The sequence below is a fragment of the Zalophus californianus genome, chromosome 3 (assembly GCF_009762305.2).
Source record: "Zalophus californianus isolate mZalCal1 chromosome 3, mZalCal1.pri.v2, whole genome shotgun sequence".
Lineage (NCBI taxonomy): Eukaryota > Metazoa > Chordata > Mammalia > Carnivora > Otariidae > Zalophus > Zalophus californianus.
In genome coordinates this window covers 122,960,055-122,984,159 of record NC_045597.1, presented here as the reverse complement: position 1 = coordinate 122,984,159, position 24,105 = coordinate 122,960,055, and the positions used below count along the sequence as shown (strand labels likewise).

The following is a 24,105-nucleotide window of genomic DNA, read 5'->3' as shown; positions in this document are numbered from 1 at the left end:
GCCTGGGTGGCTCAGTCGGTTAAGCAACTGCCTTCGGCTCAGGTCATGATCCTGGAGTCCCAGGATCGAGTCCCGCATCGGGATCCCTGCTCAGCAGGGAGTCTGCTTCTCCCTCTGACCCTCCCCCCTCTCATGTGTTCTCTCTCTCTCATTCTCTCTCTCAAATAAAATAAATAAAATCTTTAAAAAAAAATAGAAACCCTTCAGGGGGCAGCAAGTCATACAGAGCACAGTCACACAAAAGTACGACTTTCACATCCTGAACTCAAGTCTAAGCTCAGTTGTTATTAATTCCTCAGCCTATTAGGTTAATATTGAAATGAGATTTAAAAATATAGCCTCTTTGAAAGATTTCCTCAAGAGACAAGAAAACGGCTAGAAGGTAATTTAGTCATTTGTGAGTTCTGAAATCAAGATCATTCTTTGCATTACCTAGGGTTTTCATCTGAATTTATATTGTGGCCCAGAATTGTTATATTCCATGCTAAAAATCACAAACATAGGCAAACATAAGCCTCTAATCCTATTCCGTGGTGCACTGAAATCACGCAGGGGGTAGAAAACAAGAATGGTCAAATTTCCTGAAGGGTGACCTCCTCATATAGACCTACATTACACTGACTCTTTTTTTATGTAGATATTCTAAGTGTGCATCATCAATTTCTGTCACTTGTCCAACACCTAGTAAGTGCCTGACAATGTTCCAACATTTCTGGACTGGTTTCAGAAACAGAGTGACTGGAAACTGTATCTACAAGTGGCTAATCTATTTTGATGTGAGCTTAATTAATGCTGCATATGAAACTCCAAATGTTACAATCCAGGAGTTTTAAATTTTTAATTATAGACTAACAGTTATTCTAAGATGAAATTTTAATTTAATTTAATGTTAAGCATTAAATTCCTTTACAATAAATTCATTTTTTCAAGAGAAAGGGGTTTTATAAAACCACTCTATTATGATTTTAGCACATGGATAAGAACTATATAAAAATGTCACAAATAATATATGACTTCAGCATTACAACTTGAACTACAAAGTTACAGGGAAGGATTGGGCTGCACAGTTATGACATCTGGTCATGAAATCCAAGCTGCTGTTTGATGAAGTTGGAGATTAGGGGCTGAGGCTATTGCTCATGGAGCAAGCGAAGCTGGTCACATTTAAGTCTGTCAAGCTGTGTCACCTGGACCACAGGAGCTAGAAGAGTAGGTAACATGATTACTGAACAAACGGGTTTATATTTGTATAGAAACCAGACAAATATCCCAATCTCCCTAGCATATGTGCTTTGTATTATTTTCTGTTACATAGATGTAACCTGCTGAACCCTCTAGCCTTCCACACAATTCATATTTCTGTGGACTCCATCAAACACTCCATCTAAATAAGTTAACTGGGATAATTTCAAGCACTCTCCTTTCTCCTTTTTAAGGCTCAGGGAAGCTTTGTGTTCAGGACAAGAATAAGGAGAGATCTTTGCCAACCTAGACACACAAAGCTCCCAGCTTTCTCTCCTATTGCCAGTTCTTAAAGAAGGATCTTCTTACTTGAGGGTATTATTGGAGAGCTAGACATTACTCCTGAGATGACATTTTCTCTGTGGTGCAATATTTGAGTTTGCCTGCTTCAGCCCTTGCTGAAGAGTAAAGTAAATAGAGAAGAGGTATGAACACAGAACCCAGGAAATACCAATAAATGTGATCCCTGACCCTTATGAAATTTGAGAAGGAAAATATGAAATGAAATGCATAAACCTAAGCGCCAACACCATGAAGGAGCAAATTTTTTAGAATTTAGTTTCTAAAGAACAGGAATAAAAATTTTAAGATAGATATAAAACCAGGGGAGAAGAACAAACATCTTTTTCTAAAAAAAAAGAAGAAGAAGAAAGAAATTCTCAGTTTTGAAAAGTCACCATGAAGGTAGTTTCTTTAGTTTTTTCCATCTAGAAGAACCAGAGAGAAAAATCAGGTCACCTACATATTCTTTATTGTCAATGTCACATGAAATCTTTGATTTCAAGTTACGTGGTTAAACACATTGAAATCAAATAGATAGCAATGTAGTAATTTCTATCTTCATCTGCATTATTTTATTTTATTTTATTTTATTTTATTTTATTTCATTTTATTTTAAAGTAAGCTCTACGCCCAATGTTGGGCTTGAACTCATGACCCCAAGATCAAGAGTCACATGCTCACTGACTAACCAGGTGCCCCTCATCTGCATCATTTTAGATAGTTATACATTTTGGTGTACATGGGATTAGATATGCCTACGTTAACAAGCTTGTAAGGCATGGAGCTCAAGTTGTGTGTGGATGTAATATTTATTTTTTTGACCTCCCCACTAATTCAGACTTCTTAATAAGATCTGGATTTGGGAAGGAGAAATGGACAGTAATGATAAGAGATGCTATCATTTTGTTTGGTTGAGTTCTTGTTATATGCCGGGTGTTTATGTGATCATTTAGTCCTTACGGCCAGCCATACCATGAGCTAGCTATTATTTTTATCCCCTTTGACAGATGATGAAATGAGGGCTTAAGGAGGTCAAACAAGTGGCCCAGAATGACACAGTTAGTAAACAGCCAGTCAATTCCCAGCCTCCTAAAGTGCTGAGAAGTGTTCTCTGCCTTCCATCCACTGCTCCCCTGATCAGGCACATGGTGAACCATTACCCAGACCTCCCGGTCAACCTGACCCTCCTGTTCAGTGAAGTGAAAAGCGATGAAAATATTCGACTTGAGCTGAGTCAAATATTTTATCACCTAGGACCCTATTTATTCAAAACTCACTCGCTTGTAAAGCAACTTGGTTGAACAGGTAAATAAGCAAAGGGAAAGGCTAGAAACTTCCTCAGTTCTTCGAGTTAATGATCAGCAAGTTTCTGAAGCCTGACACGGGCTGGCAGTAGCAGGGAAAAGTTGAAAGTCCTTCTCTAATCCTTCACTTGGCAAAAGGATAAAAGGAAACTTGTGCTCTGTACTTTTCAGAGAGTGGGAGCTGACTTTACTAAATGTCTTTTCTGGTGATTTCAAGGGGAATGCCAAAGATGGAAAAGAACAGGTCATAGTAACCCCAGTGGTGTTTTCTTGACCCTGAAGGACCCATTAACAAGCAGCATATAATAATCTTGTCACCTAAAATTACTATTTCCACGAGCAATTAAAGGGGACTAACTCCCCAAAACAATTTGTCAAAATTAAGCCTGACAGCTTTGCTACCATAATCCTCAGATTGGGCAGGGAGAGTGGCTCCTATGGAGAGATATTTAGTGACCTAGCTGTCACCAAGGAGGTTGTCAGCTTTTAACTGACCTTAGGCTGCCGTGTGATGGAACACACCAACATGAACGTGGAGCTCGATGCACCTTCAGCCGCATCAAGAATTCCCAGTGACTCTGCATTCTTTGGGATTGTTTATGGTCCCTTTAAGCATCTGATGAGAGTTGTCTTTGGAACCTCTTTTCACAGAAATATACATATGCATATAATCACAAAATATTCATGTATAATTTCAGGGAATTCAGGGCCCCTGAAATCCACCATGAATCCCTAGGAATCCACAGACCCCAATGGACCCCCACTTTAGGCCTCCCTCTCTGATTCAGAACAGACTTCCAGGAAGGTTTTTGCATAGACTGTAGGCAAAGACAGCAAGGTGAGGCACAAATTGCCCTGTGCACTGCAAAGCCCAAACAGGGCTGGGCCTTGGAAAATGGCAAAGCAGCAAAGGTAAGCTTTGGAGTTTCCAGGCTGGCCCCTGTGACTGCTCCTCTTGCACTTATCCCCAGCCTTTTTCATGGCCCCCTTCACTCCTCAAGATCTGAGTTTATTAAGCAGACCCCATCTTTACTTACTATATGCCTGGAATTTAAAGCATAGGAATCTCAACAACCTAGAGCCTATGCATTTTCTCTGTCTTCCCTGAAACATCAGTTTCAGGCTATTGGCTGCTAATTGAAACCAAGTGGAGAAAATTTATATTCAAAGAGGTGGATCAAAGCTAAGGAGCATAGGAATAATTTGTTCTTCTAGACTGGTATTTCTTCAAATGTGCCCTACTGGTCACCTGGGTCAGAACCAGAGCTTGTATTTTGTAGGTTTTTTAAAGATTTTATTTTTCTATTAGAGAGAGAGAGAGGGAGCAGGAGGAGGGGCAGAGGGAGAGGGAGAGGCAGAGACTCTCAAGCAGACTCCAAGTTGAGTTGTAGAACCTGATGCAGGGCTCGATCTCATGACCCTGATATCATGGCCTGAGCTGAAACCAAGAGTCAAAGGCTTAACCAACTGAGTTACACTGGTGCCCCCAGAAATTGTTGATAATGCAGATTCCTAGGCTCTATCTTGGACCTATAGAATGAGGGATGAGTGTAAGGGAAGACAGTGAACCTACATTAGAAAAGTACACCTTACCAGTAAATTATTTTCACATTAATATTTGATAACAATGCTTTAAAGACTTTAAACTTTATCCTGAATCAAATCAAGTTACAACATACTTAAACCCTAGGGCTTTAGGTTCCCAGAGAAATGCTGATTTTTAGACAGAACCAAGATTTAGCATAAACTCTATCAAGAATTGCCCCAAATCTTTTATAAAAGTATTATTGAAGACACTATCCATTGTAATATAGCTGACAATTTCACTCAAGTTTAACATTTGGATGAAGTTTTTATGATAAACCTCGAATGCTTTCTTTTATTAGATAATGAGAGTTAAGTAACTCAGAGTGTTTCCATTTTCAGCTTGGCCTCCAGGAAACTCAGAACTAAATCTAAGTATTTAGATTTAGTACTGTACTCCCAGGTTGCCTCTTTCATATTGAGAACTCCCCACCCACTCCCTTAAATATATGCCTCTATTCTTTTTACCTCTGTTTAAATTATATTAAGCATTCATCCTTTATTGAAAGCTGCTGCTTATGCCTATTCAAAAAAATAGAGAACACGAGTAATCTGTCAATAGATAAATATGTTACTCTTTTACATATTATGGAATAGTGGAGTGAGTGGAGATCAAGAGACAGGAAATTTCAGTCCTCATCCATCTTTCTCTGTCTAGCTGGGTTTCCTTAGGCAGGTTGTCTCATTTCACCATCTGAGACAGGGGCAAGTTGGATCTCAGAGGTCTCTCCCAAATCCACACCCTCAGCTTATGTGCTTCCCATCATTTCGTTGGTGTGAGGACCACGCTGTCATCTCCAAGAGGTCCAGCTGTAGCCTTCGGTACTTGAGCGTCTGCTGGAGGCTGGACTCCCAATCAGAGATGCGTCAGGATGGGCAGGGGATAGAACCGATGTGCTGGGGGTGGGAGATTCCAGCAGGGGCCCCGGTGAGGGCGAAATGGGTCACAAACAATGCCAACCAGACAAAGGGTTGAGTCAGTGGCCCTAAATGATCCTCTAATACGGGAGTGTTGGTATGGGAGGTGGGAGTTAGATAGATGGTAGGAGAGGAGAACCAGAATAAATCAAATAAAACTACAGAGGCTCACCTTGATTAAAAATGTGTAAAAACCAACAAAGAAGAAAGAATTTTTAAAACTTTGTTTTTGTAAAAGTAATAAATGAATTACCTACCATTTATGCCTGATTTTCCGGATACACTGACTGATTTTGCATACTGCCATGCTTTATTTGATTCCAACACTAACCATCTTGGTATATGCTGAGTCCTTAGGGTTTGCTGGCTGAAGTAGAACAACTACCTGCTCACAACTTCTAAAATAGAGAAATCTGCATTTTTGTTCTTGTTGCTGTTCTGAACAGACTGTGAACCTTGTGCATCCATGGGAAGCTGCTGGGATGATGCAGCAGAGTGTGGTGCAAAGGGGCCTCAAATCAGAGCTGGGTTCCAATCCCAGCTCAGCTGCATGTTAACTGGGGGATTTGGGGGAAGTTATTGAACCTCTGTGAGCTACAGTTTGTCTCTTGGGAGGGTGAAGAGAGCTGCAATTGGTTGCCTCATACCCTTGTGTAATAATATTTCAAAACCCTGATTTTTCTCCATTTTGCAGTTAAGAAATGCTCCAGCTCCAGCCTGAATGTAAGCTTTAATCCTTGTTGTAATATCTTCTTTATCAGTGATCACCGTGCAGTTCCCAGAGTCCACTATCCTTCATTGCTGGGACCAGCAGAAGAATATATAATTGAGTTAAAATCAAGATTCTGCTCCCTTTCACTGAATTGTAATGAAGTAATATTATAAAGACTGACTGTATCCCCAAAGTTACCAGTATCTGTCAAAAGAAATAATACTGGAATCTTCCTTTACCCTAAAAAACAAAACAAATTAAAACAAACAAACAAACAAACAAAAAAACACTCTGAGTGCTACAAACAGCTAAAGACAAAGAAGAGGATTTAAGGAGAACCTAATCTTAAGATAAATATTAAGTTTCACATATACTGCCATGCAAGCAAGCGTGTGTCAAAAGGCAGCACTGTCTTTTAAAAATGGTTACAAATTGAACATACTTATCACAAGTTCACCAGTGCAAAAGGATTATCATCTTTAATCAGAGTGTTAGGGGTTTAATTAAAGTAGATTTTGCTTTAAGGGAGGGACAGATGTATGCATATTACAGAATCATAGATGAATTCATTTATGCAGCATTGTACAGTGGATTTATGTTATTCTGAAGGTTTAGACTTTCAGTGGAGAATAACCCTGTGAATGCCACTATTTCCCTTCACCCTAATCTTTGTTAAAGTGACATTGGATTTCCACTGTTCTTTTTCAGGGTAACAACATCAGGATAACAACAGTGACTTACGACTTGTGGGTGTCCGCGGCCACCTTTTAAGCAGTTTGTACACCTATCAGACCAAAGGATCCAGGAGCTAGAGATCCAGTAGAGGTAGTGTATGAATCTTACAGCAAAGGAAGGCTTAACTCTAAAGCTTTGCCTCTTCCTATTTGGACAGTTCGGAGATGCTCTAGGGTCCGTTAGCAATTCCAAGCCATTAGTGTGGCCAGGGAATGAAGGAACCAGATGAATTTGCCATAGCCCTTTTTCGTGGTAAATAGAAGTTAATGGCCATTCCTTTCACTCATTTGTTCACTCACGTAGCAAATACTTATTGAATGCCCAGATGGCAGATATTATTCTAAGTGCTGTTGATATAGCAAGAAAACTACAAAGTCCCTGTTCTCATGGTGCTTATATTTCTAATGGAGAGAGATGCTAAGTATATACCTTCACTCATTAATGTATGTAAAATAATATATAAGTTAATATGTAAAAAAACCAGAAATATAATTTATAGTAGTAACTGTGATACAGAAAAATGAAGTACAATGGGTAAGTGAGTTGAGTTGAGGTCGTCATACAAGGAGGGCTTGCTGATGAAGTGAGGTTTGTGGTGAGAGCTGATATTAATTATAAAGAAGTGGTAACCCACGTGGACACAAGACCTCTTTGTCCCAGGGGGGATGCAGAAAGATCCGATTTTGCATGAATCCATATTCAACAAGTGACTCCTCTGGGTTAGAACAATGGCTTCTAGAAGACCCTTGTTTAAATAAAAAGTTATTTGTAAGTTGAAGCCATTAGCCATCATCACCTTTACATGAAGTCAGAGTGGTTATCTAGTCATCTGGTAATATTAAAAGGACAGAAAAGGCCATTAGAGAAGGTGGTCTGGATGGACAGTGTGGTCTGGACGGACAGGGTGGCGTTGGCCATCACTAACAACAGGAACAGAATGGAGGGGGGCAGGGGAATAGGCCTGGGAGGCTAGCCACAGCCTGTGGGCCCTGAGCCATTGGTGGCAGGTGAAATACATTGTCCCGTGGTGCTTACCACTGGTATCTTCTCCCTAACTTCCCCCATGTTAAAGCAGCTGCTTGTGAAGGCTCTCTCAACCTTCCCCACAACAAAATTTCTAGCTCACACAGAGCTTTTCTGAGCTTCACGGCTATGGGGGAAGGATGTTATGAAGTGGTGATTAAAGATGGGAACATGGTGGCATTGTATGCATGGAGATTTGGTCTGTGCCCTGCTCGATCTTCCAGGGGGCACTATACCAGGAATTCACCTTGAAAACAGTGCTGTCTGAGGGAGATAGGAGTCCCCATCACCACAGAGACATTCAGACAGAAATACTCCCGAGAACTACAGGATTAGAGTTACAGATGCAACCTTTAGTGTGAATGGTGGCAGTCCAGAAGAGGTCAGCTCAGGGCAAGAGCTGCAGGAGTGGCTTGGAAGCCAGGTGCTGGCAGGCTGGAATCAGCTACCTAGAGTTCTGCAGCTGCAGGGAAAGGAAGCAAGAGAGGAAAGAGTCCAGGAGGGCGCAGCAGGGGGCGGAGAGAGCAAGGTCACAAGGAATTGCAGCAAGGACAGAAAGTTCCCTCATATCCCTCATAACACAATCCTTTCTCTGGGGTTTTGGCAACATCCTTAAAGAGAGAAAGATCAGGGTCTAGGGTTCACAAGCCTAGCGCTCTTCCTGATTGCCAATCAATGCCTCTTAGGAAAAAACTGATGGTCATCCCCAAACTTACAACCAGGGCTGCACCGTTTGGAAGGAGGCAGTTTTTGTCTAAATAAACTTGTTATCAGATTCTCCATTTGCATATTATGTGGCGCCATGGCTCAAGTGACCACTTGTTGTTTCTATACTAAAGAAATACGAAGAGGCATTTCCTGGAGCAGAAATGTCTAAATCCAGGTGTTCCTACAGGCTGTGTGCTGATTGGACTGTTGCTCAGGTCAAGATCAAGCTGTCACCACCTGCAGCTCTGACTCTCACTAACTTGTGGAGAGAAAAGGGTGTTAATGATGACCTTCTAAAGAGGGTAAGGATGCATTTGCATTCTTCACCCATATATTACAAGGATCTGCATGTATGTGTATTCTGAGAGCTGGGAGTAGTTAAGCATAGTGGTCCTTCAATTAATCTCTTCTTATGAACCGTAACTTCTTTCTAAAATGTATTTTTAGAAATGTTACCATATATATTTTGTTTGTAGTTTTATGTATTAAAATTGATCGACTCTAAGGACAAATATTGGAATTAATATTCCACCTGTGATCAAAAGACACATTAACATGTTATAATTCTTGACTTCTTTGGAGGTTTCTTCTCTGGGCGCCGGGAAACTAGACTCTCCAGGTGTACTGCCAATTCCCCTGGTCACTCCTCCATGGCCTTTGTTGGATCTCCCTCACCTCCCCTAACTTTTCACATCTAACCAAAGACCTGTTTCTAGATTCATTTGCTTTGTTGTCTCATCTGCTGTGTGGCTTTAAATGCCATCTCTATGTTGTCAACTTACATTTTACTTCTCCAGCCCAAACTTCTCATCCAAACTCCAGATTCATAAATCCACTTGCTTACTCAGCCTCCATTTGATGTCTACTGCATCCAACTTTCTTCAATCCAATTATGTTAACTTCATCCTTCTTGTTGTTCAGGACCCAAACCTAAAAGCTGTTCTTAACTTTTGTCTTCCTCTCAAAATCCACATCAAATTGTCAACAAATCTTGTTGGATATGCCTTCAAAATGTACTCGAATCTGACTACTGCTCACTACCTCCACTCCTATTACCTGGTCCATCATCTCCCCCTGGACCACCATACTACCCTCTTACTTCTCTCCCTACCTCTGACTTTGACCCCCCAGTAGGCTCTTCCCAACTCAGTAGCCAGTGTGCTCCTGTTAAAATCCAAGTCAGATCTGGTCACTTCTCTATTCAGAACCCTCCAATGGCTTCCCGTTTCCCTCAGAGTGAAAGACACAGTTCTCACAGTGACCACACAGTCTGCACCCCCTATCTCCTCCCACTCTGCACTGCTGTCTCTCCTCCAGTCACACTGGTCTCATTGTTCCTACAACACACCTTGCATGCTCCTGGCTGGCAGCCTTTGATTTGCATGTCCCAGGCTCTTCCCCAGATACCCATGTGCCATTTTCCTGAATAGTACCTTCTCCATGCACCCTTCCCTCACCATGTGATTTAAAATTGTGGTTTTCCTTCCTGCTTTGTTTGTCCCTGTTCTCTTTCCCTGTCCTAATTTTTGCCATAGGCCTCTTCAGCAGCTAACATATTACTGTTACTCTACATCACTCTTTGCTATTGTTTGTCTCCCTCTAGATGCCACAGGGCCAGAGACTGTCTGTGTTGTCCTCTGCTAAATCCCCAGTGCCTGGGCACTCAGTCCACTAGTTGATGGACAGAAGGAAGTCCTTCTTGGGGTGCCTGGGTGGCTCAGTCAGTTGAGTGTTTGACTCTTGACTTTGGCTCAGGTCATGATCTCAGAGTCCTAGGATTGAGCCCACCATTGGGCTCCATGCTCAGCCAGGAGTCTGTTTGGGGATTCTCTCTCTCTCTCTCTCCCTCTCCCTCTGCCCCTCCGCCCTCTCATGGGTGTGCTCTCTCTCTCTCTCTCTCAAATAAATAAATTAATTAAAAATAAAAAGAAAGTCCTTCTTTCTTTAAGAAGATAATAATTGAGATAAATCTTACTAACAAAAGATCTGATTTAAAAACCAGGTTTCTCAAACTGAGGGTTGCTGGAGTGGTGGGGGGTGGGAGGGATGGGGTGGCTGGGTGATGGACATTGGGGAGGGTATATGCTATGGTGAGCGCTGTGAATTGTGTAAGACTGATGAATCACAGACCTGTACCTCTGAAACAAATAATACATTATATGTTAAAAGAAAAAAAAAGAAGAAGAAGGTAGTAGGAAGCGAAAAATGAAGGGGGTGGAAATCGGAGGGGGAGACAAACCATGAGAGACTATGGACTCTGAGAAACAAAATGAAGGTTTTAGAGGGGAGGGGGGTGGGGGATGGGTTAGCCCAGTTGATGGGTATTAAAGAGGGCATGTATTGCATGGAGAACTGGGTGTTACACGCAAACAATGAATCATGGAACACTACATCAAAAACTAATGATGTAATGTATGGTGACTAACATAATAAAATAAAATTAATAAAAAATAAAGAATTGGGACACACACACACAAACACAAAAAAAACCCAGGTTTCTTAGTATTGTACCATGTACTCAGTAGGCATGCTCTAAAACACATTTGAAATGATGAGATATTTTATGGCCTGTTTTTCTTTCTTTCTTTTTTCTTTTGGAAAAAAAAAGACAATTGCCATGTGAAATGCAAAACCATGGATCCAAAAAAATTGCTCCAACATTTTCTTGGATATTACTGTCAATATTTGGAGACTGATTTCCACTAAAAACATTATTTTAGATGGTGTTATTCTGCTTCAGATCTGAGGCTTTTTAAATCAACTTAATGAAGACAATTTTATTTGAAAACTAATTTTATTCACTTTATAGCTTTATTTTCTTCCATCAGTAAAATTTACAATTTTTGAAATCTAGAGGATAACTATGAAAATAATTGAATATCCCAAAGAATAGTTATTCTGATGAGTGCTCATGGAAATTATATTTTACTTCATCAGGGTTTTTTTGGTGCTAGCTAAAGGTTAGAATAATTTCACCAAAAATTAAAATGCATGGCACACTCATATTTGGTTTCTTATTACCATTTCCACTAAGAGGAACCCGAGCTTCTTGGAGAAATGGCTTGTTCCAGACCTGAGGCAAGGAAAGTGCAAGTTGTGCCTGAGAATCATGTTGTGTTTGAAAGCAAGAAAATTCTCAAGAGCTAAGAGGATTATGTCAAAAGGATAAAAGAGTATGCTAGAAAGGGCTCTTCCTGGCCAAATTTGGGATAATTTGAGTATCAAAAACAATGACAGAAACCATTTATAACACATTGATTTGAACTAAATTCACAAAGCAATAATAACTATCCCCTCACTACCAGAGAGAGAGAGAGAGAGAGAGAGAGAAAGGGGTGTGAGGAGAAGAAACTTTTCTTAAAGCAGAATGCCCCTATTAAATGGAGGGGGAACGGTGCTCGCTTCAGCAATACATATACTAAATGGAGGGGGAACGATAGAATTAAAGATCACCATTTTGTAACCCATGCTAAAATCATTGGTAAAAGATAGTTGGGTTACAGGGTGTTCATGTAGAGATTACTTGTTCTGCACAAAGAGAAAACTTTCACTTTTCAGTGGAAAGTGATAGCAGTTATCCCTTGAACCAAGTGATCCAATTTGAAATTACTAGTAGTGGGACATCTTCACATTATTACATCTCCCTGAGGTGGTACAATCGGAAGTTTACGTTGCCATAGAGTGTTCTTGCGATAAAGCTGAATCTAGTGAGGCCACTAAATTCCACTTCCACTTACAGGAAATCCACAGTATAGATGAACAAGTGAAACTCTATGATGAAACACACAGACAAATCTAGAACATGGTATATTCAACAAGATAACTTGACTCTTTAAAAAAAAATCCAAATAAATAAATAAATAATAAATAATAAAAAATCCATTGTCATAGGAAAAAAAAGAAGAGTAGGGGGACTATTCTAGATGTAAAAAGGACAGAGATATAACAACCAAGTAATATAATGTATGAAGTTATTTTGATGTTGAGTAAGAATAAAAATCTATAAAAAAATATAGGAAAACTAGGGAAATTTAAATATGGAATGGATATTAAGTGATGTTATGAAGCTATTTTTACTTTCCTTAGGTTTTTGGGGGTTTTTTTGGTTTGATAATGGTATTTTGGTTATTAGGAGAATATCTTTATTCTTAGGAAATGATGCTGAGGTACAAGAGTTAAGTGGCATGATGCTTGCAATTCATTTACAAATGAATCAGGAAAAAAAGCAAATAGATGTATGTATACTTATATTTATATACACTTATATGCATACATATATGTATATATGTATATATAAATATTTAGAGAGCATTCATAAATGTGGCAAAGTATTAAATTAATCTTGGTAAAGCATACATAGATATTTATTATACTATTTTTAAATGTTTTCTGAATTATGAAAAATATTCAAAATAAAAAGTTGGGAAAAGCAAAAATGCATGTAAATTAACTTTAAAAACCTACTACTCCATTGATGTTTTGTCCTTTGATGAACTGTTTTAGGAATATTTCATTTGTATCATGTCTTGATAAATTTAATTTTAATAGAAAATAGCAGCCACTACCAGGATCAAGAAAGTGGAACTTGTTGTCAAGTCCTGGCTAGATAACCTTCATGACTTTGGGCAACTCACTTTTGACCCCTGAGGCTTGGTTTTCTCAATTGCATAGTGAGAATAATGTCCTGCCCTCCCTCAAGATATGATGATGATATTATAAGCAATTACAAGGCATGCCTTCAACCCCAAGTAATATATTGGTGGATTCCTTTTTCTTCTCCTGTGAAGTGAAAATAATTTCATGAAAAAGGAGAATTGGACCGGAGGCTTTCATGAATAGCTTACCTTTCAGACCACAAAATCTACACGCAGCCACAAACACTGCCGATTCCATTTCAGTAGTTTGCACTCTGGCTTTATATGCTCTCTTCAAGCAATGTAACTTTTCTTCTCTGGAAAAGGACCACAATGCTCCGTCTAGTTGACCTGGCCTAAAAGAGAGTGGAGAACTCTTAGCAACTTGATGTCCTACCAGCGTGGCAGCAGCATCACTAAGGGGCTTGCTGGGGACCCAAGTGCTCGATGGCTAACTCTAATGCTTGGGTCTCCACTCCTGGTAGGACAAATCTAGCCATCTGAATCATCCTATCAAGGGACCTGGAGCAAGGCTTGTGCCCAGCTCGAGTCTCTTGTAGAAAGGAGTCACCATGATGTTGAGCGCTCTAGCTCTGGGGCAGAATCGTTGGGTAGCCACAGCAGCTAATACTGTACTGGGACAGCAGGACCCACCAGAGGGCTGCTAGGAGATCTGCCCTTTGAGGAAAATCTCAGGTTGCTTCCATGACTGGGGGATGGCTCAGGGACAGGTGCTGGCAGAGAAGCAGTAGCTTCAAGCCTCCTGAAGCTATTGAGGATCAGGAGGGTGGTTTGGACGGTGCAGTTCTCCATCTCTGTGAGGACAGTGCTAGCTGTATATAGGCAATTGACTTGTCCCCTTTCTCCCCTGCCACACATGTCTCAGGCTGCATGCCACCCTTTTGTGATCGCTTTTTCCCTGCTAGGCTGCTCTCGGGGTTCATTTATCACTTAATTTCACCTGTGTCAGCTAGTGGAGCCGGAAGGAAGTGGAGAAAAGCCTGATGCTATCTTGCCCGCGCCGCTCCCGATTGAGGGGGGCATCGAAGCAGGGAGGCTGACACACTCTGTCACCATCCATTATTTGCACAGTCCCCATTTTGGCTCCCTTTCCACTCTTTTCCTCCCTTTCCTCTTACACACTACTTCCACCCTGGCTGTCTGCTTCTCCTTGTTCCCTCCTCCTCAGTGCTGCCTGCCAACACCTCTAATGCAGTGTTATTTAAGCCAATTCAAACTCCGATGTCCCAGAAGGCGAGCAGGTAACATCCATGAGGTCTGCCTGGGCTGAAGAGAAGGGACAGCCTTGCCTCACCTTTAGCAAACGTAGCCTGGACGTGGGCGGGGTCTTGCCAGGGCTGCCATGCATATATTATTTTATATTTTTTATGTTATGTTATCTCCAGAAGCCAAAAATCTGGACTTTCATGCGAAACCTCCAGAAATGTTCAATGTTGGCAAAATAATTCACATTTTACAAAATACTGTGCAGGCCAAAGAAAACATTGACTCCAACAGGCTGCCATTTGCAAGCTCTGGCTGAAACCTATCAGTGACCCTCCCAGTGAAGGGGCTGTGGCCTATGACAGAGTCTCAACCCTATCAAACCCAACATGCCTCCTATTTTATAACATAGATGTACTGACACCCCTTTGACTAACCTGAAGTAACATTTGTAGATAATATAACCTGTCTCCATACATAATTTTTTAAAAAATTCAATATAATACCCTAAGTTTGATCCAAGGGAAAAGAAAAGAAACATGATTTAAGATGAGATAATACGCAGTTTGATGAACATACCCAAACACAAAAACATTATAGGATTTCTAGAAGGCCCTTCAAGGAATGGTAACAATCCCGCTTAGGTTCTTTCTTCCGGAATGAGCAGAGTCTGCCCTTGAGGGTGTTTTCTCCTGGCCCCTCCCCCACCCCTTGTAGCAAGAGCTACTACATGGCAAATCACCTGATTTCGGGACCCCCTCATGGTTGAGAGAGAAAAGTATCATTCTGAGACCACCCATCCTTTTAGACTCCCTCCCGCAAATATTTTTCCCCGTTTTCTGGTCCCTACTCTTCCCTGGGTACCAGATCCCTTCTGAGGCATGGGAGAATGTAACTTAAAATGGCAGAAACATAGAATCAGCTTTTCCCCTTTTCCCAGAATCACTAGTTTAAATTAAAGGCATAAACAGAGATAAGATTTTGCTAACATCGCTAATTGTATTTTAGTATTTGATTTGTTCTTGGAGGATTAAACCCACTCTCAATATAAATTCATTGTGGATGTTTCTCTGCTGCTTATTATGTCCTCACATTCCTATGCTCTAGTAAGTCAAAAAGGCTGTTTCAGTTCCTTTATTTAATCCCCAACTATTTAATTTTCTAAAGCAGAGTTTTTAATGTAAATTATGGCCTTGAATAACAAAGGGTTGCAACAATTTTCTGTTGCTTTCCCAATTTGTAACTTCTTGTCACCTTCATAAAAATCCTAGGTACACATCACATGTCTGATGAGGACTGGGAAGGGGGGATTCCCTTGCTGTAGCTGAGGAGCTCCTGGGCCAGTTCCTTGTCAAGTTTAGCACTTCAGGTAGTGATATTGTCCAAGATTACCTATTCAAACCAGGGATCAAGGAAGGAGTCTGTGGCTGCACCTTCTATTACAACAGACCCCAGGGCAGTATTGCAATGTGAGATTAAAAGAGTGGTTACAGAAGAATGTCACTTAGAGTTTACTTTTGACATGTAGTATGTAATCCATTCTGCCAACATTAATTAATGCTGGTTGCTAATGATTCTCCCTATTTTCATCTTCTAAATTATTTTCTTTTCTAAATGCAATTAAATAATAATATTCAGAACAGGCATTTACATTTGCTGTCTTTCCAGATTCACATTTACAACGTGATCAGGTTTAGATTTCAAGACAGACGTGACTCTTGGACATGCAAATTAGTACTGGCCTTCGGGCTCAAATTTGAGTAAATTAGGTCAGGAATAAACTAAATGAGCCTTCCGGCAAGTAGCTTTCATAAAGTGATGTGACTACTTGATATTTAATCTTCTCTGCAACTCCTTGATTACTATAATTTCTTTGCATCTCTATCCTCTCTTCCTTCTGATTCTTGTCACATTCACCCTCCCCCCACCACCCCATGTAAATTAGGCCTCTTGGCTGACCTTCCATTGCTGCAAAGCCTGGCTTGCTCACGGGACTCAGGAACTCAAGTCTCAGAGAAACCATTTTCTGCCAACTCCTATTGTCCCTGCCTGCAGTGCCGTCTTGTCCTCCCCCACACTCTTTCTTTTTCTCATCAGACTACCTCCAACTCATTCCTCAGGTATGAACATAAGTCACTTCTTTCAAAACTGAATCATGGAGGGGGAAAAAATAAAAAGCAATAATATGGATAGGTTACATTAAATTTCCCCAGCCCAGCTTTTGATCTAGTTTCTGATCCATTCTGATTTCTGTGTACAGCCTGGATAAGGGGACATATATTGATAGTGCCCTCTGTGTCTTAACATTTATTATACTTTGTAATTACTCACTGTTTGTCTATTGCTGGGGTAACACATGAGCTCTATAAAGGTAAGAGCAATGTCTGTTTACTCTTTTCCCTGTAAGCCTAGCATTATGCCTATTATAGGTACTCAATAAAAATTTGTTGAATGAGTGAATGAATGCTTCCATAGAGATGCCATAGAGCAGAGATCTGCAAACTATCATCCATGGGCCAAATTCAGTCTGTCTTTATAAATAAAGTTTTACTGAAACACAGCCACATTCATTCATTTACGTATTATCTCTGGTTGCTTATACACTACAATGGCAGAGTTGAGAAGTTGCAACAGAAATCATATGATCTGCAAAGCCTAAAATATTTACTATCTGGCCCTTTGCAGAAGAAGTTTATCAACCCCTGCCACAGAACATAGCCATATTCTTCTGGATTTTTATAAATTCCAGTATTGATCAACATGGGATTAATTTAGAAGATCCAGGGAGATCTCCATGATAAAAGAGCCTTGGTGGGTCAGAAACTTTTAAAATAAGTCAAAAATAAGTCAAACAAGTGGCTCCTTGAATTATTCACAATGTCCTAAGAACAGGAAACTGATCGAGACGGAATTTGAAAATGTGGGCATCAAAAGTGGTATTATTCACCTACCATCCTAATATTTAGATATGTTAGAACATTTATATCTTGGTTAAAGTCTCTCAAAGGTCCAAGTACCATTTAATTGGGTATTTTATCCTCATCAAGGCTCATCTAAGGAGTGGGAACATCAGCAAAGGAATGAGATTTATCTTCTTCGTCTCTGAATGCAATGCTACTTAAAACAAAACAAACATTCGCATCCTATCAATAAGCTAAGAGTTCTTCATGAGGACAAAACTTCAAAATGAAGGTATCCACAACAGCACAGTGTTTCATTCCCCACCATTCATAGACTTTCATTGTGATACTAGTACAGCCTATGGGCTGGATGCATTGTGTTGCCATAAAATGAAAGAACTAGGATCCATGACCATGAGCTGGATGGTCAGCAGAGTGCCTTGCACGTGGCTCATATCAAGTGGCAGCCACAGCAGCAAGGACGGTACATTGCATGGGCATGGGCTATGCAGACAGAACCTTGTAGCCCACAACCCCAAATTATAAACAATCTTAATAACAATATTACCCATTTCATCCCCAAATGCACTGATACCTACTACTGATTATTTGGGGTAACATTGGATGAAAAACAATCCAGAAGGATGCCTGATTTAAAAGTGATTGCTAACATTCTCCTTCTCTTTCTGGATGGGCATCCACAGATGTTCTTTATCCCACCTGTGAGGGCCGTGGCTGGACTTGACCCTGTACAAGTTCAAGTGGTAGAAAGGGCATAATCTTTGTGACTATGACTGTTTCTAGTGAAGGATGGCTCAGCCACCTATGGCTCTGTGCTACTGGACAAGTCACTTCTCTAATTTCTTGTCCAAGGTTTTCTAAGGTACACACTTACTCCAAAACTGTGTCATTCTGAGAGCAAAATCACAGCCCTTGCAATCCTGTCACTCTGCCAACCAAACCTTAGTTACAGTGTCCTGCCTGTATTTGCATTTGGTGACATAGTCAAATCGCCTCCTCCCAAGGTCTGCTCCTGGAGAAAAGATTGGAAAAGAAGGAGGTTTCCTCAAAACTTGATGTCAGCCCAGTGTGGAAGCAGAGGCACAGCCCCTGACCAGCCAAAGAAGAAAGGATTTGGAGGGCAGGGGCTGGCCAAACCTTAGGAAGCATCACCTGGCCCCTCCCTAAAAACCCAGCCTGATCTCCTCTGGTGTGTTGATGAGAAAAGACCCAACCAAGTAAAGGGGTGTAGTCACTGACATGAGCTAAAACAAAGTTTTCCTAAGAGCTCTGAAGTCTGCTTCCTTGGCTGACAAATGAGGCAAATCTTAGTGATTAATTTTTCCCTCCAAGCACTTATTTCTGTCACTTATAAAATTCCTCAGCCTCAAAATTTACTCATACTTATACTCAAAACTTATACTTATCCTCATACATATTCGTCAGCAATTCTTCCAGTCTTCCCCTTAAGAATACCTAAGTCCATCTGGGCAATAGGCAGTGTGATCTCTCATGCTATGTTTCCATGGAGGAAAAAAAGAGCAAGATAAAAAGGAAATATTTCTTTAGATTTCTTTAATTTTCTTTAAATTTAAATTTCTTTAAATTTCCTCAAGCCCAGCCTCCTGACACTTTCTAGCCCATCTGGGTATCTGCTGGGCTCCGAGTATGTTGCCGTATTTTGGCAGCTACCCTGTATGGAGCAATCACTTGGATTTAATAATAGAAATCAACTCGTCTCACCTATTCTCCCTGATGTACCAATTCTGATAATGGTAACATTACAGCACCAGGCATGATGCAGTAATTTGATGAGTTCATGAAGCATAAGCATAATAGAAATAGAGGGAATGCCAATGCCATGCTGTTGAGAGAAAAGAGAAAGTCATTATACATCTTGCAAACTGGTACATGCACAGGACATATTTTCTTTCTTCATTACAAGTTAACAGCCCTCAGATAAATTTACATAGTCATTATGACTTTGCCAAAGCTGAGGAAAACGTAAGTCAGCTCTAACTGACGCCTACCTGACATGCTGATAGATGTGTCCATCTGTGAGGATCAGACAGAGACATCTCCCTGCCAGTTACACTGAGTTCAGCCCTCATTGTCAAGAGCAGAAGGTGGGGATGGCATGGTGTACTGGTGTGTCAGGGCATGGCCATTTCTCATCGCCCCGCTGGGCTCTTTACAGTGAGCCTTTGAAACAGAGCTTTTTGCAAGATTGACTTGTTTCTGAGGAAATATAAATTTGGCTGCCATGTAATTAGTCCTCTTCCACCATACTAAATGAAATAATAAATCCATTTCATTGTGCTCATGTGGCCTTGTTCATTTGCTAATTCAGTGTGAGCTCTGAAAGGTGTGAGGGTAGAGGTGTGGGCTACATCCACATCTGACCATTCAGAGCATAGGTGAGGTTATGTTGCTATACTTCATGACCATAACCCTTATTTTCCTCAGCATTTGCTACAGTAAAATCAGTATCACCAGAATAGGGGGTCAATATAGTTTAGAGGATTTAGTAATTCCTGGGAGTTACAATATGTTCTAATAACTCTCCAGAAAGATCGTCTGAGCTGGAATTTGTAGGAGCTGGAACTGAGTTTTGAATCGATGGTTATTTCATTCCTAACATAACATTAGGGGGTCAAATGTGTTCTTCAATGTGTTCTCCTCTTGGACAAAGGACTTTGCATGACAAAAAGTACCAGGGGTATCTTGGCAATTAGGTGATGCCTGCCACTAATTCTCTCACTAACAAATCTGGAAAACCATTGTAACCATGACTGTGATGTGCTCAGCTGAGTTCTCTCCCTTTCGCCATCAAGAATATTAAACTATGGAACGTTTGAAGCTCTGCATTCCCCATTTTTGGTTCCCACTGAACATGTCCTGACTTCCAAATACATTGTAAGCCTCCTAGAGACATGAATCAAACCTCTATTAATTTGTATGTCCAAGATTAACAAGTCTGGGCTTTGGCACTGGCTCTGTCACTAATGAGTAGACTCTCTAAATCTCATTTTCCTCAACTATAAATTAAGAGAATGAACTATTATTTGATCTATTAGGTTCCTTCTAAATCAGATATTTGATAGGTTTATGATTATCACTTATTATGCAACATGATGATAAAATGACAAATGGGCTTATATATTCCTGCAAAATCTCTCTCTCTCTTTCACACACACACACCCACCCACCCACCCTCAGCAGCTGTTGGAGAGAAAGAATTTTTAAAGGGGGTCCAGTTGGAAATCTCTGTCCGCCTAGTGAGGGCTGCTCTTAATTGGCTGACCCCTGGACATGATACATATTTCAGGCCTTTTTCCCGACAGGACCGCAGGGTCAGTATAGTGCTGTTTTTATTTCTTACTTGAAGTCTTACTGCTTGTTTATGATAGTTTCATATTTATATAAACGTTACCCTTTTTGTTCTTACCCATTTACTGTGTAAAAAAGAACAGTTGTCTAAAAGTCAAGTGAAGATTAGTAAAACAAAATTTGCCAAGATCGGAGAATTCTCAGCTTCCTTCCAATGTAGACATTCTATAATAGTTGAATAAACAGATGACTAAATAAATGGATTCCCCTACCTGAGCCCCAAAAGCAGGTGTGAGGCCTTCTTGGCCCAGAGGGGAGGTAACTTAGCTGCCCAGCTGGTGTCACATAATCTTCCCTTCTTTACCCCAGGCTTCCACCCACGTTCATCCATCCTTCCATCACCAGGGACTATCAGGTGATTGACGGATGAGGGCTATTCTCTGGTGCAGGAGCTGCAGGTGGGTCCGCTCCTTAGCAGTGTTTCACGTCTGCAGTGGACTCTTCCCTGGCCCTCTGGCATGCCTGGCTGTGCCCTTCAGGAGGGCTGCAGTGTCCAGGACACATGACAGACACAGAGCTATTGTTTCGGAATACAGCCCTGTGGCAGAGAGACAGACTTAGAAAGGCCAGCTGGGTGCTCACACGTATACACTCTCCTTACGGGGATGCTCCCCTGCGTCCAAGAGGGAAATGGTCTCTGTGTTCCCTAAAATTGCAAATCATTCCACTTATATTCTGTCTTAGGGCACCATGTGTGTCCAGAGCTGCTAGCATAGTCCGAGTACAGAAAGCAGTTCACAAGAACTCGTGGAGATGCATTAGCAGCTTCTCAGTGAGCTGAGTATAGTGTTCAACAGCATGCTTTGACAATTCTGAAGATTGGCCCCTGTGTACGAAAAGCTCAACATTCCCAAAGCTGGATAAGGGGTAGAGGAGAGAAAATTGCTGGTGGCTTAATCAGTCATAAACTAAAGAGAGGAGGTGTGCTTTGAAGGCTTTCTCCCCCTAACTTGAATAGCTAAGTGGTAGCTAATAAACTAAAGTGACACCGAATGCCATGTTCTGCCCCAGGGCTTTTCCCAACATCGAATGCCACACCTGGGCACTTAATTTAATTGTGTGAAAATGCAAAGCAGGCGAGGAGAAAGAACTCCTGTATTCAGAATCTCCCACCTTTTTCTGCCAGCTTGTGATGAGTACCTGAAGGGCAACCATTGAGTACTTAGACCAATGGAGGACACAGGATCAGTTTTGTGCATGCAATATCTGTCTGTCCGAGCTCAGACATCCTTCATGTCCTCTCTACTGTCCTCCAATCCCAGCTCCCTGTGTATAAACACTGCAAACTCTTTCATTGTGTTGGGGCTCCCACCAATGCAGACAAATTGTTAATAAAAATAAACAATTACCTGCCTTATAACTGGGATAAGAACCAAGGGTCAGCTTTCAACTTTAATGTTTTTATTTTATTTTTCTCTGTACTTTACCTAAGAGTATGTATAGACGCTATGGGTTATGTTCATGAGTTAGCTAATTTGGCATCATTGACCTGTAAATAAGGCAACCAGATGCAAAGTTTGATGTACTTAATTAGTAAAGAAAAAGATAATCATAAAATCAAAGTAGGTGTTGATTTTGTTCAAGTAGGTGTTTCCTGGCATTTCTGTTTACAGTGAACATCAACCAGCCTCTTGGGTTGGTACAGACAGCTCATTTGGGCACATTAGCAGGCCATATGCTTACCATGGACATGGAATAATAAGTAATATAAGGAAAAAAGTACTCTGAGTTTTAGATATGTCTTCTCATTCCACATTCCCAAACATTAGTTTTCATTGTAAAATGTGCTACGTTAACTTAAAGCTTTAAAGAAATCACATCAAGACTCTCCAACTTCTCTTTCAGAAGAAATTCTCGTGGAATAAGCCTTATCGCATAGCCTGGAAATCTCACCATGCTATTTCATCAATTCCAATGATTTCTTTTTGTTTTGTTCCCATTTTAACATCTCTGAAATTATCATAGGTGTTGTAGTCAAGGGGTGTCGAATCTAATAAAATGTCGTAATGAAACTGTCTATAGTTGCTTGTGTAACAGCCTATCAGGGGCACACCCGCCTCGGGGATGGGTGAGGTGGAGACCAGAGGGGAGGATGGCAACAGCCTAAGAGCATGGGTAGCCTGGTGAGCACCAGGAGGCGGCAGCGATGTCAGAGACCCAAGGAAGTGCAACCCATAGAAGAGCACCAGGAGCAAAGCCATTTGGAAATCTAAGCTAATCCCTGCTCAGCGAGAAGCCTGCTTCTCCCTCTCCCACTCCCTCTGCTTGTTGTCCCTCTCTCGCTGTGTCTCTCTCTGTCAAATAAATAAATAAAAATCTTAGGGAAAAAAAGCTTTAAAAAAAAAAAAAGGAAATCTAGGCTAAGCAGTGAGGAGTACAGAGTCTGAAGAAGGTCCAAGTGAGAGAGATAAGGCAACAAATGTAGTGTTTAAGGGCCTGCCCAAACCTATTGCTTGATTAAGTGACTTGCTTAGTGTTACACACGTAATCTCTATGTGCCTCAGATCATTGCCTCCAAGACAGAAAAAATGCAGAACGCTTCGGAGGGTTTGGTAAGGATAAAATGGGGATCAAATACGGAGGAAGACATTGCACAAACAGGTGACTTCTGAGTGTTCAACAAATGACAACTACTATTTTTCATATCATGTAGCAATTTTCTGGCCTAGCTTTTGAGCTTGCTTATTGTTTCTGTATTTGCAGAACTTAGTATAAATGAAGCTGGCTCAAATCCAGTAAGGAAAAGGCAGTTGGTGGTGCCTAACTGATGTGGGCAATATTAGGCAGAGGGATCAGAAGGATTGATGGCGAGCTTCCTCCCAGCAATGAAGAATATCTGTCCAAGGGGAATACCCAACCGAGGTTATGGAGTAGGCGCCCCCATTCACAAATGATTTACTAGGACTATTGGGTGGTCTGATTACATGATGCATTCTGTTTCCATTTAACAACAATTCCTGTTCCACACTCATTTTCAACTATACGATGTAATTATCCTTTTATCCAGGGTCTCTGCTTCTCTTCTACCTTCATTATTGTCTTTTCTGTGCTCTCTTATGGGTCTCTCTGATGGGCCTAAGGTTGGTAATGAACTGCAATGCAAGTTAGCCATAAAGGCTGGGTAGCAAAGAGGGTAAGACTGTGGTCTAAGGTGAGTTCTTACATTATTATTTGTAATTCATGACATCTTTCCCTCCGTTGGTATGGATAGTTGGGACTTGGCTCAACATCTAAGTACAAAGAGGTCATTTTTGTTGTTGTTTTCTTTTTACAAAATACAGTAGTTTGCAAATAACCTCATTGTGTGGTGCCAGTGCATGTAAATTACAACTATTCAGATTGACCCTAAAACCAAAACTGATGTTAGAATAGCTTGCAGTTTGAATTCTTCTTTGAACTATAGATACTGCTGTAATCAACAAGAATTTCTGAATGTTTCTGGAGACACA

General features: G+C 40.8%; 1 protein-coding gene across 1 annotated transcript; it reads right to left on the bottom strand.

Annotated features, from left to right (window-relative positions):
• Positions 1 to 1,130: 1,130 nt before the first annotated feature.
• UPP2 (uridine phosphorylase 2) lies at positions 1,131 to 22,857 on the bottom strand. Its single transcript, XM_035726848.1, is given in 8 exon segments — positions 1,131 to 1,201; positions 13,353 to 13,498; positions 15,611 to 15,671; positions 15,674 to 15,828; positions 19,009 to 19,130; positions 20,715 to 20,721; positions 21,797 to 21,979; positions 22,550 to 22,857. Coding segments are annotated over 8 exon segments (1,053 nt in total).
• Positions 22,858 to 24,105: the final 1,248 nt, after the last annotated feature.